Source organism: Brassica napus, chromosome A7 (genome assembly GCF_020379485.1).
Source record: "Brassica napus cultivar Da-Ae chromosome A7, Da-Ae, whole genome shotgun sequence".
Taxonomy (NCBI): domain Eukaryota; kingdom Viridiplantae; phylum Streptophyta; class Magnoliopsida; order Brassicales; family Brassicaceae; genus Brassica; species Brassica napus.
Genome location: NC_063440.1, coordinates 7,050,875 through 7,068,359, shown reverse-complemented (window position 1 = coordinate 7,068,359; position 17,485 = coordinate 7,050,875). Strand labels below are relative to the sequence as shown.

Here is a 17,485-nt window from a genome sequence, read left to right as displayed (position 1 = left end):
AATGTTCACCACCGTTGATTGATACCAAGTTACTAGAATACCCTCGAAAATTGAAAGGTGTAATTTGCTTTTCAAGGGTAGAATCGAAGTCATCAGTTTGTATGGAGATGTAAACCCTAATCTGTCGGATGCTATAAAAACCAACCTTTACCTTTCAGCTTAGACTCGGTCCCGTGATCTAAAACTCTCTAATAATGTCTGATAAAACTTTACCCGCAGACCCTTTCCACGGCATTTTCGCCTGTAAGTTGTCTCTATCTCTCTAATAATTTGCTTTGTTATATTTCTAAACTTTCATAGGATCTGATGATTTTTTGACTGATTAAAACGAAATAGAGAGTAGATTTGATTCAGTGTCCAGATTGGAATTTAGGGTCATAGGAGTAACTGAATGGATCTAATTTATATTATAATGACGATTTGAAGTTTTGAGTCCTGTATTCTTTTTATTTGTTGTTGTTGGTAACTGCGTGTGTGTTTTCTTTTATGTTCCAAACCTTTCAGGGGTTCGGATTGGCATCTTCTGGGATGTAGACCAGTTCAAGATTAATGTTCAGAGCGATGCTCATTCCGCTGCGCAGAACATCAGAAAAACCCTTTCTGCGGCTGGTCATCTTGGCAAAGTTGAGATCATGGCTTATGGCGTTGCTGATGGTCATGACTTTAAGGACGAAGCTAAGTTCACCTCCTTTCCCGCAGGTGGATAAGATTGTCCCTATAAACTCTCTCTTCTTTATACATATATTGGTTGAATTGGCTATGTTCAGTCCTTTTCTCTATTATTTATACATATATTGGTTGGTTCAGGAGCTGACACTGAGCGGCACACCAAGATGCTCCAAGACATTCTTGTCTGGTCATCTAAGTCTCCCAATCCATCAAACCTCTTCCTTATCATGGGAGACTCCACAGTTGATTTCAGCTCGGATATTGAATCTCTGGTGAGCTCAAGACATTACAAGATTCACCGTGTCAAACCATAAAGTGTCCTGAAGTCCCAGAACGAATTTTGGAAAAAGATTCTACTGCTTGTTTCCTTGTATTAATGCTCTTATTGGAAAACTTGTCAGATGCAAACTTCTCATACAATATTATCTATGTTTTGTTATCTATTTTTTTTCCTGTAAATACTGTCGACCTAAGAAACAGAGGGAGACTTCTTCCTCAACCAATCAACAAGTGCTTGCACGGATCTCACATATTTTAGGGGTTTGAGGCGAATGTTTCATCCGGCTTTGACCAGGATAGGCCTTGGATCCAGATTCTTCAAAAATATATAACCTTTTGAGCACAAAGTTTTATAACTTTCAATCATTCCCTACCTACCATCAGAAGAACAGAGCTTATGTAGCAAGTAAGATAAGCACCTTATAACAAACCACTATGATTTTTAAAACGAATCTATGCATACTCGATCCCTACATATCAAGACAGGCATAGTGGATCAAAAGCAGGACTGTTTATGGGCCAAGCGGAATGAAACATTCGCCTCAGAGCCCTAAAATTTTTGAAAAAAATTATATATACATAACTTTCCAAATTTGCAAAAAATCTCAGGCCGGCAAGTCAGCTACTTGGCTACCACAAATAAGCAACTACATCTGTAGGAATATTCCACTGATCCAGATTCTTCAAAAATTGATCTAAAGTTTAGCCTTTTGAGCTCAAAGTTCAATACTTTCAGTCATCCCCTCCCCTACCTACCACAAGAAGAAACAGAGAGCTTATGTAGCAAGTAAGTTTACGCACCTCTGAGGTATTCAAGAAGCGTCATATGACCCAAACCATCTGGTAACAGAGATAAGTGTTTGGCGGAAAACCTGATTTTAGGTTCTTGCTTACTAAAATGTTTTCATAGCGTTTATCTTATCGTACGAAAATTTCAAACTCATCTACGATAGCAATTTGGTAAAACGAGCTATCGTATTGTGCTATGAATGTGGACTTCTTTTTTGTAGTGGATATAAAGGTAAATCAAAGCGAAGAAGAAGAAAAAGAACAAAGTTTAGAGAATAAATGAGTTTTTGGTTGAGGGTGAGCATGTTTTTCATATTTTAACCACATGTTTAATTAAAACTAACATCATCTTCTGTTAAACATAGTTGACGTCGTCTAAACAGATGTCTAAAATCTGCAAATTTCAAAAGTTTGTGTGTTAATGGGAGACAGAAATTAGTTTGTGTATTAAACGTGGATCCAAAATAGTTCGTGTATTTTATTAGCAAATGAAAATTAGTTCATGTATTTTTAAGATTTTTTCATTTCACAGTTTAACCACGTGTTCAATTAATCACTAACGTCGTCACCACTTCCGTTTAAATGTCGTCAAAAGCAATGTGTAAAACCTGCGAATTTTAAAAGTTTGTGTATATAATAGGCAACAAAAATTGGTTCATGTAATTAAAGAGATTTAAAATAGTTTGTTAATTACATGAACCAATTGTTGTCGGTCAAATGTTAAAGGTAATTTGGTAAACTTTTTTTGTTATAACTTTGAGGAATGGCAATTTCGGCCAAAATATATTCTAATAATTTTCAAAAGATATGAGTCATTTTAGTAATAACACAACTAATTTGTGTCATTTTCGTAAACTGGTATAACTTAGTATTATTAGAGCCGCTTAAATGATAAAATTGTCATGACTTTATTATTTTCAAGAGACCATGGTTGTCCTTCCACAAATATAATTTTCATTGTGGATTATATTATTCAAAACCGAAAATGATTATGAATGAATTCGAAAAGAAGGTCACTTGTATGGTATATCATTTAATACATCATCTATGGAGATGATGGTGTTGGTGGATAGGATATGTAGGAAAACTTCCATATATGCATGTACTATGAGGATGAAATTTGAGTTATATTCTATTAGTAGTGAAACCTCACAAATCATGTATTTTGGATGATAAAAGTTTTTATTGTTACCTAAACTATTTTGAGAAAGAGGAACGAAGAAGAATATTGCATATATATACTACCAAAGAATTGGAAATTGTTGTATTAACTAAGCTACTTTCAAGAATAGAGAACAAGTTCATTTTGTGAGAATTATTGTGAAGTTCTTTCTAGTGGTAGGGTTGATGTTGGAGCAAATCATAGTGCAGTCAATTTATATATTGTCGTGGAAGAAGTAGAACCAGTTTTCAAAGCGATTGAACTAGTGGAAAATGTCGTAATTTGAGATAGTGACGATGTGAGTATTGGTTTAGATAACATGGATAACCCTCTAGATAGTTCTGCTAATTATGAAATTTAGTTAATCACACTGAAGTAGAATATCTTAACATCAAACTATTTTAACCGAAAAGAATGATAAATAATAAAAATGAAAATAATGTAGTTTCACTAATTTTTACTTTTTATTTTATTTTATATTATGTAAAAGATATTTTTCAAAACAAAATTGTATAGTGTTTTCTAGATTTACTTGTATTGAACAAAGTGGATGATATGTCCGTAAATATTCGTAAATATATGTAAATTTTCTGAATTTCCAAAAAAAACAGGTATCCAAATTTTTCGAAACAAAATAAATCGAATAAAAAAATTAAATATCCGTAAATTACGAAACAAATCCCAAATACCGAAATTATAGTATTATTGCTCTATGATCATCCCTTATATATAGGAGAAACATTGTAATAAATGCGTTCACACTAAACTGAACATATGTCACATGTAGAAGCATTGTAATAAATGCGTTCACACTAAAATGGATACATGTCAGCGTCTCAGCCAAACTCTATATAAATATGTTCACACTATGTATTTTTTTTTTTTTTTTAGTATAAAACTCACATGCATGGTTCTTCTTTACGTTATATTTACTGTTTATGAATAGAGCTGGACAAATTATTCATAAATTTTGATTTGATTTGTTATCCGTTTTGATTCAAACCAAAAAATCCAGATATCTGTTACTCTACGAAGCAAATCAAATACTAAAATACAATATCCGTAAAAAAAAGTAAATCACAAATATCAATATTTATATGAACGGATATCCAATTTGATATGTTATATGCATATATATATATATTTAAAGAATTATATATTATAATTTATATAAATTTTGCAATATTTTTGTTTTTAAATAATTTCATTTTAAGAATTTTATTTTTCATGTATTTTTTTGAAAAAAATGTTATTTAATATTAACTAACAACATCTTTATATACTTTTACATACACATACATGTGCACATTGACGTGATCACCTTATAACTAAGTATTTACCACAACTGAAATATCTAATTTTTTGGAAGTTAAAATATTCTTTTTCTTAATGCTTCTTTCACTATCGACCAAATTGTAGTAAAATAATTTGTTTTAATAACTTTTTTTCTTTTTAAAACTATTATCCGTTTAGAAATGGTTCGACATCACGAATATCTAAGATTTATAACATGAAAACAAACAAATAATTGTAATTATTGATTATCACAGGAAAAAAAAACCAAAAACATCAAACATTTTAACCAAACAAACCAAATAAATATTGATTTAAAATGATAGTTATATTTTAGGAGATTAAAAACAAAAAAAATAACCTAAAACCGAACTGATATCCAGATTAAACTGATTAATGTCTTCTTATTAAAAATTATGAAACTAATAATAACATTCCGTGCCTTGCGCGGATTATTACCTAGTCTCTATGTATATCAAATGTTCAGTCAACATAGATAAATGTTGACTAATTTTATTATCGTCAAATATCAGATGTTCAGTCAACATAGATAAAGGTTGACTAATTTTATTATCGTCAATTTAGTTTTAAGTACGTAAAAATCAAGGCGCAAAAAGTTGAGTTCAAATAATTCATTTTCCCGTTATTTTCTCGATGCATGTGCTAGATCAATTCCTTTTCTTTTCCTTTGTTGAGTTGCAAATTTTGTTTTGCTTATAACAACATACGAGGTAAACACATGACCACGATATGCCACCAAGAAGGATTGTGACTCATAATAAATATGATGGACTCGGAAGTTGATGACAATGAACTAAATGCTTAAGACATATAAGTCAACAAGACTCCACAGAGCTCAGCTCTTCAGACCATTATAAAAGACCAGCACGATGACAATCACTCAGAGAAAGAAAGCTAAGACCAATGGCTAGAGGAAAGTCTTGTTGAAGGTCCACTCTCGGATGCGAAACCGAAGGAGCAAATAAAAGACAGATCAGATGTAACAAAAGATCAAGCAGCCAATCATATGGCAATTCAGGAGCAAAGCCATTGCTAATGGGATTTCCATGCCTGTTTTCTTGGCATTTTAATTTTCAGGATCTCGAAATACTTGTTTACTGATCTTCCAATTACCATGTGATCTCTCTACGTGCTTTGACCTCATTCGCACAATATCTCTCGATATGTCACTCATCCTGTGACTACTCATACTCATTCTCTGTTTTATAGTCATATTATAAAATCACTGTTTGTCAGGAGAATACATCAAGAACTCTAGAAAGTCATGAACAGATACTCAAAGCAGAGTATGGTCAAAGCTAAGGCATTTTGCATGTGTTGTTGGTTAAATTATGTACGGCTGTTTAAGATTAGTACAACAAGAGTCTATGTACAGTTTGTTGTTCAGGCGGAACCCGAGTAGTGTTTAATGGAATAGTATGCTTACCATCTTTATATATGTGTATTTCGATTTGGTTCAAATAGGAATTGGTGGTACAACAAGAGTCTTTCTTTGTTGATGGAGCATGTGTGCGTAGATTGGTGATGTATATGATTTGATCCAACCTTTAGTAATGATATTGAGACAAAACCATCTGTTATTTCCAATACTATCTTTTGCATCACATTTTTGGAAATACAGACAATTATTCTTTCACTTCCAAGCACAAGATGAGACCAAGATTCTGTCCACCCAACCTAGGTACAGAGCACCATCTCTTTCTTCAATCCCATACCCGTTGTTGTAATCTTTTAAGAGGGCTCTAATGGTGGCTGAAACGACTGAGCTCAAGGGGTATGGCTCAAAACCCGCCATGGAAAACCTTGACTTCCATTTCCCGAGAAGCTCATGCCTTTTGATTCTCTCAGCTCCTTCACAAGCTATGATGTTGACATTATTACTCGCCAGGCAGTGCTGCTCAACGTTGATCCTCTCTTTGTGATTTCTTGGGAGTATCACGTCAATGGATTCAAACATTGCCGTGTAATAACTTAATGTCTCAAGGAACCAAGGAAGGAAAGGAGAAGTGTTTGTGTTGCATTATTGTTCCACGAGAGTGACCACTTTAGGTGACAAACTCTTGACGATCCTCAGCACCCTGTCCCTGTGATTTTCCGTGCTTACACTCTCATCTGGTAAATGGTGTAGCATGTAAGCAAAGTTGACCCCAAGTGCTTCGCCTATTCGGACATCAAGATTTTCTGCTTCCACTTCACAACTGGACACTGAAACCGGATGAAACTTGAATGGTACATCGAACTTCTTTGCGAGTTTCTCTAGTCTACTCCTGACTGCAACCAACTTGGATCCATCACCAATACCGTAATTCGGATATCAGGAGCCCCACCAGGCCTAGCTGCAAAAGCCTGTATAAGTGCAACCCACTGGCTCCCTTCCCCAATTTCAAAGTCAATAATGTGGATTCTCTCCTCATCTTTCATTGCTTCGGCAATTGCTCCATTCGCTGACATGTAGCCAAACTTGAAATAAGGGCAAACCTCATGCAGAAGGTAGTCATAAGATAAGAAATCATAACTCTCTGGTTCTCTGGATTGGAGAGATTTGTATATGGAGCTACCAGTGGTAGCGAGCCTAGCCACAAGCCCTTCTAACATGTAAGCTTCTAGTCTCTGGATAGGCTCACCAGATATTGAAACCACGCCACGTAACTCTCCCATACACCACTGTGCCAGTAGAAGGTTGTTCTCAGAAACAGCTTTAGCACAAGCAACCAATACCCATTTCAAGTCTCCCCTTGATACTGCATCCACTATCAATATCAAATCATATGTATCTCCAGCCCAAATGGAGTGTTCATGATAGACAAAATCATTGATACTCTCAGCTATCTCTGGCAATGGCTGCAACGTTATTGCTTCAACTTCTCTCAGATTTTGTTCAAGTCTCTTACACTTTCCATCAAAAAAATTCTTACAACGAAATCTTGTATCATTGAAACAAACCAAAGGATCAATGAATCTCTACATTAAGGCCATATGAATCTAATTAACCTATGAACTACATTTCCAATAACCAAGACATGAGTTCCAATCCTAAACTATAGTTCTATTTTCCAATCATACAATTGCTCTTCAGAGTTTGCTGTAAACTTTACTGGAGAAAGAATTAGAAGAGCATCAAAATCAAACAGAAGAGGTTAAATTCTTTTATGATAAAACTAACCTCTAGCCGGTTAAAGAAGTGATGTTTAGGCGGAACTCAACAACAGCAGATTTTGTTCAGAGAGAGAGAGAGAGAGAGAGAGAGAGAGAGAGAGAGAGAGAGAGAGAGAGAAGAGAGAGAGAGAGAGAGAGAGAGAGAGAGAGAGAGAGAGAGAGAGAGAGAGAGAGAGAGAGAGAGAGAGAGAGAGAGAGAGAGAAGAGAGAGATCGAGAGAGCTCTCTCGAGAGAGATCGAGCTCTCTCTATCTCTCCTCTTCTCCTCTCTCTCTCTCATCTCTCTCTTCTTCTCTCTCTCTCTCTCTCTCTCTCTCTCTCTCTCGTCTCTCTCTCCTTCTCGATCTTGCATTTTGAAGCAATAGTAGTGCTGGGTTTGCGGGTCAATCCGCCCCTTTCGCGGGTCGAATCATTTTTTCCATTCAAAAACTCGACCCGCATAACCCGCAAACAAATTTTTTTATATCCGCATCTGTCCCGCAAAAACCAGCGGGTAACCCGCCAAACCCACGGATAATATTAATTATATTAAAAATAGTTATTTTAATTAAAAATGATTATTTTCTAATTATTTTAATTAAAAATAATTATTTTTTATTTATATAATAGTTATTTATAAAAAATACTATTAAAATAATATATTTATAATTAAAATTATATAAATATTTATTGTCTATTTATCAAATTCGGCTGACCTACACCCGCTCCGTTCAAAATAATTTTGATCTGCGTCTACATCCGCGATTTAAAATTTTCAAATAGTTCGACGTGCACCCGCTCTGCGGCAGATCAAACAGGGCGGAGCCTCAGACAAAGATTAAAATTTCCAGCTCTAAGCAATAGGAAGAGTCGTTCAAAAAAAAAAAAAAGCAATAGGAAGAATCTTTAGTGAGGGGCGGCTCTAAAAGAGAAACAGCACACTTCACACGACGTCGTTTGGAGCGTAAACCAAATAAGACCCGACCCACCCACTTTATAATTTGAGTTGACCCATCTCTCTTGTCAAATGGGAAATTGCGTAAGAAGCAACCTAAGAGATTTGGGAGGAAGACGATCGATGGATCCTCGGATATGGCACAAAGTCGCCGCCGTTTCTGGTAAGGAGAAAGATCTCTGATTTGGTGCTGTAACGAAGGTACTGACTTCGTCGTCTACTGTAGGCATGGCTGCTCTTGGTTTAGGAACTTACGGTGCTCATGTCTTTAAGCCAGAAAACCCTTCTTACAAACAGGTTCAGATTCCGAAATTCAGCTGCTTTTCTTACATTTTAGCTATCTGGGTTTTACACTTCTTGTGTTGGGTTTTGTCTAAAACAACGTTATCATCTGAAATCAGGTGTGGCAAACGGCTTCTCTTTACCATTTGGTTCACACTGCAGCTCTTGTTTCTGCTCCTAGTACCAAATATCCCAGCATCGTAAGCTTCTTCCTTCTCTTCTTTCCTCTCTTTATACCTCACACATATCTCTTTCTTCCACAGTTTGGTGGCTTGTTGACTGCTGGGATTGTGGCCTTTTCCGGCACGTAAGTTGTTTTCTTTCTCGGTTTGTGTGGCATTTTTCCTTGAATTTTGCAATTTATAACACGCTTGAATGGATCTGTTTGGTAGAAATATTATGCTAGAATGTTTGCTAGATGTCTTGTAATTGAGGTTACTTTGCTTCAATATGATTTGGAGTTTCCAGAACACAATCTAGTCTCTGGCACCATCAATGTTTGGCCACAACACTTTGTAGCCTAGCTAGAGCAATAAATTTTGGAGATTTTATCCGTTTTGACATGTTTCCAAAACTCTGAAGTAGTTTTTATTAGCATAGGTATCTTCTGTATCTAAGTTAATGATTATATTTGCAGTATCCACGATGTTTATGAAATAGTTTGCTCCCTGTGTTCTTGATTTTCTTTTTCATTTGAAAGAATAAAAATATGGTTTGCATTGTAAGTACTTATATTTTAGATCGCTTACTAGGTAACTCCAGTTTCAAACTTTTGGGTTGGTGGTCTTTTACCAAGGTATATATATGTGAAAAGCTTCGTGTTCGTCAATGTTGTAGGTGTTACATGGTAGCATTGCGCGAGGACAGGAAGTTTTCTACATTGGCACCATTCGGAGGCTTTGCTTTCATTGCTGCATGGGCAACTCTACTTTTCTAAAGAATTTCAAATTATATTTACTGTCAAATTGTGGTCATTCTTGTGCCTTATCCTACTGATGAAGTTACTTATGAACTCAATGTTTCTCCTCAACGATTGCTTAATAAATCTAAATGACCAGATTATGTTAGCTACGTGCTTTACTTGTTGAATTTGTTGCTGAAAGGATTATTTATAATAAATGGCCATATTAGTGTTATCTTAATGCAATGCATCTTATTAAATATTCAGAATTAGTGCATTAGTTGTTTCATTAGTTGGAGAAGGTGGTTTCATGTCATCTTTGCTCTTTCCTTAGAATCTGGGGCATACTTAAAGTGGCAAGAACCATGACCTATCATCAAATAATGAGCCAATCAGACAGTGATGGTTCAAGATCTAGCCCTATGGAAATAATAAGAACTGCATTTGTGCTTATAATGCTGGTAGTAAGTATTGAAAACAACAGAGGCATGGTCATGGATAGTGTTGGGCGGGCAAGAAGCAAGGTTGGCCAGGCTGAATCTTGCTACAGTCTACTACGTTCTGTAGCAAGATTCAATCTATGGCTGCTTGTATCACATGATCTGGTGTCAGCGGATTGACTACACACCATGGCCCACCTGATGCTTTTGTTCATTAAAAGAAGATGCATAATGTGTGAAAATTCACATGTATGTGAGTGGACGTTACAATTATGTTTTACCTTAATTTTGAAGAAATGTTTCTGATATGAAAAGCAACAGAGCATTTTTTTTTCCTTATCAACAATTGATATTCACAAGATGCAAGTTGGGAGGTTTAAGAACTTAAGAATGGTTCTAAGTTGAGAATATTGTGGTGTTACTAGACAATCTCTATTTAGGACCAAGTAAAATAATTTCCTATTGATGTGTAATTGTTATCGACTGCCAAATCCCTTAGTTGAATAATTATATTATTGTGAAAATATCTAATAGTTTTGCCTCAATCGGATGCAAATTCCTTGAGAGCACAAATATTAGTGGGGCTTATTGGACTAGGGATTTCCTAAAATTCTAGTATTCTTCCAAATCCTCTCTTATTGGATGTGTCATTTATAAAACCATAACAAATTCGGGGTTATTGGATCTAACATTTATACAAATCCTATCAAATCACCCCTTATTGAAAAATATGGATTTTGTTAGAATATATATCAACAATTATTTGGAATTATAAGAAATATTTGATTTAGGCTACAAGCTCAACATAAAAGAATACTATCTCAAGACATGGGGGGTTTATTGTACTAAGGATTTGGAAAAATACTAGGGATTTCATTATGATGGGATTTAGATGAATCTATTTGGTTTTAAGGATTTTATCAGGGGTTTTGATGAGAGATTTGCTAGACTTTTAAAATAAAATAAAAATATATTTCCAAAGATATCTGGCCAAGTCGGGCCAAAACATAAGAAGCTTGTAACAGAAGGTTTCATCATCAGGAAGCCGACAAAGATCCACTCTCTGGAACTCGCCGAAGATTTCTAAAATAAAGGGACGTCACTTTGGTTACAGTAAGAGAAAGGGTACAAGGCTGCCAACAAAGGTGTTGTGGATGAGGAGGACAAGAGTTTTGAGGCGTCTTCTTAAGAAGTACAGAGAGTCCAAGAAGATCGACAAGCACATGTACCATGACATGTATATGAAAGTCAAGGGAAACATTTTCAAGAACAAGCGTGTTCTGATGCAAACCAAACGTGATTTGTATATAACAATTGTTTCACTTAGAACTTCTGAAGTGTGATCATATCCTGCAGAAGAATAGACTGTAAATGGAAAAAAAAAACCAAAGTTCTTTATTGTTGCTCTTCTATGGTTATTTTGGTCTCTCTTTCTCCCATTTGGTTGTGATGTGTTTACGGGTGATCTCTTTGAGAGACCCGCAGCCGGGCCGTTTAGTGCGACATGATGTATCATCTGAAGCAATTTCTTACTCCAGACTCTCCTTCAGCAACAAGTTATGTTGGACCAGTGTCCAAACGTTCTAGGTCTAGTTTCTAGTGCAATGCTATTATCTGGTTATGGACGTGCTTGGGTATCCTAGGTCTTGACTCATGGGTGTTGATGTTTCATAAGAGGATGTTCAGGTGGCTTAGCCTAGTTCTAGGTGTCATTTCAGTGGTGGATGGAGGATGCGATATCGTTAGCTAGAGCTCTCTTTGTGCAACCTACTCTTTTGTTGTTAGATGAACCCACCAACCATCTCAACCTTAGAGCAGTTCTCTCGTTAGAGGAGTATATGTAGCTGGAAGAAGACTTTGGTTGTTGTTTCACACGATTGTGACTTCCTCAACACGGTCTGCACGGATATAATACATTTGAATGACCATAATCTCCACTTCTGTCGTGGTAACTTGGATGGTTTCGAAACTGGATATGAACAGCGACACAAAGAGATGAAAAAAAAGTTTGAGATTTATGATAATCATGATTCCTCTAAACCCATGATCCTGATAATCAAATGATCAGAATCCTCCACGTGACATAAGTTTAACGACAAACCCAAGGGCAATCTGCACATCGACTCAAGCTGAGACCTGCATTCTCTGGGATCATGATAAGATATTGATCGCCATAGTTAACTGCACTTGGTACTCCTCCATCGAATTAAAATTGACACTCAAATATCTCTAGTCTTTGCACTGTCAAAAGACCAAAGCTAACGAAGAAGAGACAAACGACTTAGACTAGACGAAGAAGATGAAAAAATTGTTTTATTTATTTATTTTGAAATACCATCTCATTAGATGGTATTTTTTTCGGGTGAATTTTGTCTATAAAACCAATTACCTAATAATTCCAAATAACTCTTGATAAATATTAGGAGCTAAATCCTTGTTTTCTAATAAGGGGGATTTAAAAGAATTTGAATAAATGATTAATTTAATAAGGGTAGATTTGATAGAACTTTTATAAATACTTGATACAATAAGAAGAGATTTGAGCAAAAACTAGAATTCTCCCAAATCCTTAGTACAATAAGCCCCCCGGAATTTAAGAAAACAAAACAATTATTTCATCGAACAGTTCGTCGCTCTTTACTTTTCTCTTCGATAAGAGTTGATTTTTATGGAACTGCATATTCTATTGCTTCATGTACCTGTGCGCTATTTGATTGCATGTTTTGGTTTCAGTGAAAGAATTTTTGTTTATGAAATTGTAATGGGATTCTAATACCTGCGAGAGGCTTGTACCAGCCAGAGCGGCAAGTTTAGTAGGAACAGAGGTGCTTCAAAAACATTTCCAGCAGCAACGGCGGCTTTGCACTCAGTGTAGCTCATTCTGTTGCCTGATTCTCTGACAAGAGAGCATCGCTGAGAAGATGCAACTGGAAGAGGAGCAATTTGTACTTTACTCACATCTGATTTGAGACCCGTAGAGAACTTCTTTGCTCTAATTGATAAAGTCCTTGTGAAGATTCTATGGGGAAACTTTTTTTGAATTATCTAAGGGCAGCATTCCACCTATTCAGAAGAAGCCAGTTGAAATATGAGCCTGCAAGAGATAGAAATAGAAATTCTTTCATGAGTTAATCTACTCTAACAGAACCTGCTTTTTTCCTTCTTTAATATGTCCAAGAGAGTTTCTTGAAAGGGAATTTTAGAGACAGTCACGGAAAGTAAGAGATGAATGATTGATTTTCTCTTGTTATTAGAGAGAACTCAGTTCTGGAAACTGAGTTGGCCTTTGGATCAATTTATGGTGCCACTGCTGTCCAAGGCTTTCTTTTCATGGGTAAAATCATCTGTAGGTTATTGTCCATGTTGACTTACGTACCTATTATGTCATGAAGTATTTAATTGATTAACTCATGTGGCAGTATTTCTGTTTTTAAGAATCGATAGATGGTTTGAAGCTTTGTCAGTTCCAGTACCAGTGTTTGGACATAGAAAAATTCCAGCGATTATTGGTGATATGGAAACTTCTACCCAGGGCCGGCTTATTCAGCTAATGGGTCTTGTGCTCAAAAAAAAAATTCTCAATATTGTTGTTATATTTTTATAAATCCAAAATTAGGGCCCTAATTATGTATGTTTTTTTGACAAAATAAGGCCTAGTTCTTTAATGAAAATTACTGAAAAAATGAAGAACCTAATATAAAAGCACCTCCAGCACATGTGTAAAGCCGATACTTTTTCTACCAATTCTCTCTGTTGAAGGAGGGAGGGATAAAGCCAAGAATTGGTGATTAAAGTTTTCCAATAAATTTTTTTTTATTCTTTTTTTTTTTTTTTTTGACGACAAACACCATGTTTTATTAATTCAGGACGAAAAGGTTAGCTTGTGGGGCTAACCACGTCGGAATCAAAGAGTTTACATGGGAGAAAATAGAATTTTGGAGACGAGCCCCTTTAGCAAGGAGGTCAGCTCTTACATTATAAGTACGCTTAATAAACGAAATAGAGAAAACGGTAAACTCAGAAACCAAAAAGGTGAACTCATTCCATTCTGAAGCCAAACTTGGCCAATCTTCTTCTTCATGTATCAGCTTTACCAGCTGTAGGCAATCCGATTCAAAGGACATCGAAGTATAACCTAGTTGCAAAGAGTTTTTCATTGCACAAAGCAAGATATTAAACTCTGCATGAAGTGGGGAAGAAACTTGGTTCATCCCAAAAGAGCCGTAGGTATGAGAACCTGGCTCGAAATCAAATACACATCCACCTCCAAAGATGGTTGAATTCGGCACCCAGGATGCGTCCACTTGGCATCGAGGTAGTGGTGATTCATTCAAAACATCTGTACTGATAGTTGTTGTTTGCGCTTTATGTGGTGATAGTATTTGTGCAACTCGCCACTCTTCTTCTTCGCGATTTGCGTGACAGACTATGTCCGGCGGTAGGATATCCTTGCCATTAAAAACTTTCTCGTTGCGTGCTTTCCAGATGAACCACAGGATCCATGGAAAACGGGCCAGCGCAGAGGTAGGAGTACCTAGGGTTTTCGCTTGGAGAAGTAGATAATCAAAATTATCAACAAGCGAATCGCTCGGGAATGCACCCGGAGCTGACGGTATGTCCGATAGGGCCCAGGTCTGGAGAGCCGGAGGGCACCTGAACAAGCAATGGTTGACCGTTTCTTCTTCGTTGCCACATCTTGGGCACAGCCGCTCCCTTCCACAGTGTCTATCAGCCAGCCTGCTACAGGTTACGATGCAGTCTGAAAGAGCTTGCCACAAGAAGTGTTTGATCTTACGAGATGTTTTCAGCTTCCATATCATGGCTTTAAGGACGGTCGTGCTTGGCTCAGTAACTTGATCTGCCTTCTTTTCTTCTTTCAATTGCGACACTAGCTCATAACCGGATTTGACAGAATATTGACCTGATTTCGTATAAGCCCAGCAGAAGCCGTCCGCCTTACCATTATAGCTTGGTCGTATACTCCGTATTAACGGGATGTCGCTTGGGTCTATCAACGCCTCAATGATATCCATTCTCCACTGTTTCGAGGTCTCATCAATGAGATGACAAACCAGAAGATCTTGATCACGATAAGCACCCGTGTCTAAGGCTGATCGTGGTGGGGATGTCGGGATCCACGGGTCAAGCCATACCCGTGTACTGCTTCCTGATCCTATCGTCTTCTTCAGGCCTTCTCGCAAAAGATCTTGAGCCGCTAGGATACTTCTCCATCCGTAGGATGGGGAATTTGACGATCTGACCTCCATAGGACTACAATGTCGGAAATATCTTCCTTTCAGGACACGAGCTAATAGAGAATTTGGGTGATGGAGGAGTCTCCAGAGTTGCTTGGCTAACAAGGCCAGATTGAAGTCATGTAGGTCTCTGAAACCTAACCCCCCTTTATCGAAGGACAAACATATTTTTTCCCAAGCTATCCAATGAAGACCTCTGTTATTGGCTTTCGTACTCCACCAAAACTTCGCTATTGCACCTTGGAGCTTATTAATGATTTCCTTTGGTAAGAGGAAGCAAGAAATTACGTACGTCGGTAAGGCTTGTGCTACTGATTTTAATAAAACTTCCTTACCACCTTTTGATAGGAGTTTTGCCGACCAGGAGTTGATCCGATCATTTAAACGATCCCGGATAAAAGCAAAGACTTGGCGTTTTGATCCACAAATTTTCTCCGGCAACCCAAGATACATTCCCATACCACCTTCCTTTTGTATACCAAGAGTTTGCTTTAGAATTCTCTTAAGGTCCTGGTCTACTTTACTACCAAATAAGATAGATGATTTTCCGGGGTTTAGTTGCTGTCCCGATGCCCGCCCATAGAGGTTTATGATCCTCATCAACTCAGCACATTGCTGGACATCAGCTTTACAGAAGAAGAGACTGTCGTCTGCGAAAAGGAGATGCGATACTGAAGGGCTCGCTCTAGCAATCTTTAAGCCTGATATTCTTCCTTCTTCTTCTGCACCTTTCAGCTGAGAAGTAAGAGCTTCAGTCAGTAAAATAAAAAGGAAAGGCGACAGAGGATCACCCTGGCGTAAACCTCGAGTAGGTTGTATATTCCCTTTTGGTTCACCATTTACCAGGATCTGGTATGACACCGAAGAAACACACCATCGAATCCAAGAGACCCAGATATCGGCAAAACCCATTTTTAGTAGAAGAGCCTCCAGGAAATTCCATTCAACCCGATCGTAAGCTTTACTCATATCCGTCTTTATTGCCACAAATTTTGCCTTGCACATAGGGTTGGTACGTAGGGCATGAAAAGATTCTTGTGCCAGCAGAATATTATCAGATATGAGTCTTTTCGCCACAAAGGCGGATTGAGTCTCCGAAATCAGCTTCGGGAGTAGTTTTTTCAGACGAGAACATAGGATCTTTGAGATTATCTTGTAGCTGACATTGCACAGGCTAATAGGCCGGAACTCAGCCATTTCTTGCGGCCTTTCTGTCTTAGGTATAAGACAAATATTCGTCTGGTTTAGCCGAGGATCGAAAGCACTGGACTCAAAGAAATTTCTAACCATCGAGATTATCTCTGACGCAGTAACCTCCCAAAAACTCTGATAGAAGAGGCTTGTCATACCGTCTGGACCCGGTGCCTTATCTGGATTTATGTTGTCAATAGCTTTCTTGATCTCCTCATCGGATGGGTTCTGCGTTAGGATCGCGTTCATGGCTGGAGTCACTTTCGCGGGAATATACCGGAGTGCTTCCTCGAAATCACTCGTTTGCGACGAGGAGAAAAGGTTTTGGAAATACTCTGTAGCAACCTCCTCGATCTTTTCTTCACTCTCCGCCCAGCCTCCTCCGGGTTTTCTCAGTTTTGTTATACGGTTCCGGGCTCTTCTTTGTTTTGTGATGGCATGGAAGAACTTTGTATTTCTATCTCCATCTTTTAGCCACAGGGCACGGCTCTTCTGTCTCCAGTAGAGTTCCTCTTCCCTAAAGGCTGTGCAAAGATTCCACTTAAGATTTAGAAGTTCTTCATTCGTAACCGTATCATCGGTATTTGCCTTCTCAAGTTGTTCCTTGATAGTCTCAATCTTTTTTTGCGTATTGGATGGGTTCGATTTTTTCCATCGTGAGATAGCTCGACGCACATCACATAATTTGATATGGAGAGTGCGGTTTCCATCAGTTACATTTGGTCCCCATCCTTCTTTGATTGCTTCCTTTAGACCATCCTTACCAAGCCATCGTCTATCAAACTTGAAGCTCCGCTGGAGTCTAACTTTTCGTGATTGAACACGGGTTAGAATAGGGCGATGGTCCGAGCCCCATAGCTTCAGGTACTCCACATTGGTGTGGGAAAATATATGATGCCATTCTTCGTTACCTATCGATCGGTCTAGCCGGCATTGAACTTTGCCTGAGCTCCGAAATCCCATCCAAGACAAGGAGTTACCTTTGAACGGAAATTCCACCATACCACAATCAGCTAACATGGATTTGAATGCTAAGAAAGACGTCTCAGGCCTTTTTCTCCCCCCTTTCTTCTCATGGTTCCCGGTGATTTCGTTGAAGTCTCCACTCATTAGC

The 17,485-nt window shown here is 37.5% G+C and overlaps 2 protein-coding genes and 1 pseudogene across 3 annotated transcripts; 2 read left to right on the top strand and 1 right to left on the bottom strand.

Moving 5' to 3' along the window:
* BNAA07G04520D lies at window positions 1-1,128 on the top strand. Its single transcript, XM_013797476.3, has 3 exons — window positions 1-243; window positions 505-699; window positions 808-1,128. Exons 1-3 carry the CDS (start codon window positions 195-197, stop codon window positions 981-983), a joined length of 420 nt encoding a protein of 139 aa, XP_013652930.1. The 5' UTR covers window positions 1-194; the 3' UTR covers window positions 984-1,128.
* Window positions 1,129-4,543: 3,415 nt separating this feature from the next.
* On the bottom strand, window positions 4,544-7,809 carry LOC106355060 (annotated as a pseudogene).
* Window positions 7,810-8,252: 443 nt separating this feature from the next.
* LOC106357781 (transmembrane protein 256 homolog) lies at window positions 8,253-9,726 on the top strand. 2 transcript variants are annotated; one of them, XM_013797475.3, is made up of 5 exons: window positions 8,255-8,465; window positions 8,529-8,599; window positions 8,704-8,784; window positions 8,848-8,891; window positions 9,422-9,726. In XM_013797475.3, exons 1-5 carry the CDS (start codon window positions 8,375-8,377, stop codon window positions 9,519-9,521), a joined length of 387 nt encoding a protein of 128 aa, XP_013652929.1. In that variant the 5' UTR covers window positions 8,255-8,374; the 3' UTR covers window positions 9,522-9,726. The 2 variants fall into 2 exon arrangements, with proteins under 2 accessions (XP_048593171.1, XP_013652929.1); XM_048737214.1 differs by having other exon boundaries at window positions 8,253-8,465; window positions 8,704-8,891.
* Window positions 9,727-17,485: the final 7,759 nt, after the last annotated feature.

What these genes read in the sequence shown, in the direction of transcription:
- LOC106357781 (XM_048737214.1), top strand. Translation starts at nt 8,375, where the DNA reads ATGGGAAATTGCGTAAGAAGCAACCTAAGAGATTTGGGAGGAAGACGA. An exon ending in CAAAGTCGCCGCCGTTTCTG is followed by an intron (nt 8,466 to 8,528) that starts GTAAGGAGAAAG and finishes CGTCTACTGTAG; the next exon opens with GCATGGCTGCTCTTGGTTTA. An exon ending in AAAACCCTTCTTACAAACAG is followed by an intron (nt 8,600 to 8,703) that starts GTTCAGATTCCG and finishes ATCTGAAATCAG; the next exon opens with GTGTGGCAAACGGCTTCTCT.
- BNAA07G04520D (XM_013797476.3), top strand. Translation starts at nt 195, where the DNA reads ATGTCTGATAAAACTTTACCCGCAGACCCTTTCCACGGCATTTTCGCC. An exon ending in TTTCCACGGCATTTTCGCCT is followed by an intron (nt 244 to 504) that starts GTAAGTTGTCTC and finishes CAAACCTTTCAG; the next exon opens with GGGTTCGGATTGGCATCTTC. An exon ending in GTTCACCTCCTTTCCCGCAG is followed by an intron (nt 700 to 807) that starts GTGGATAAGATT and finishes TGGTTGGTTCAG; the next exon opens with GAGCTGACACTGAGCGGCAC.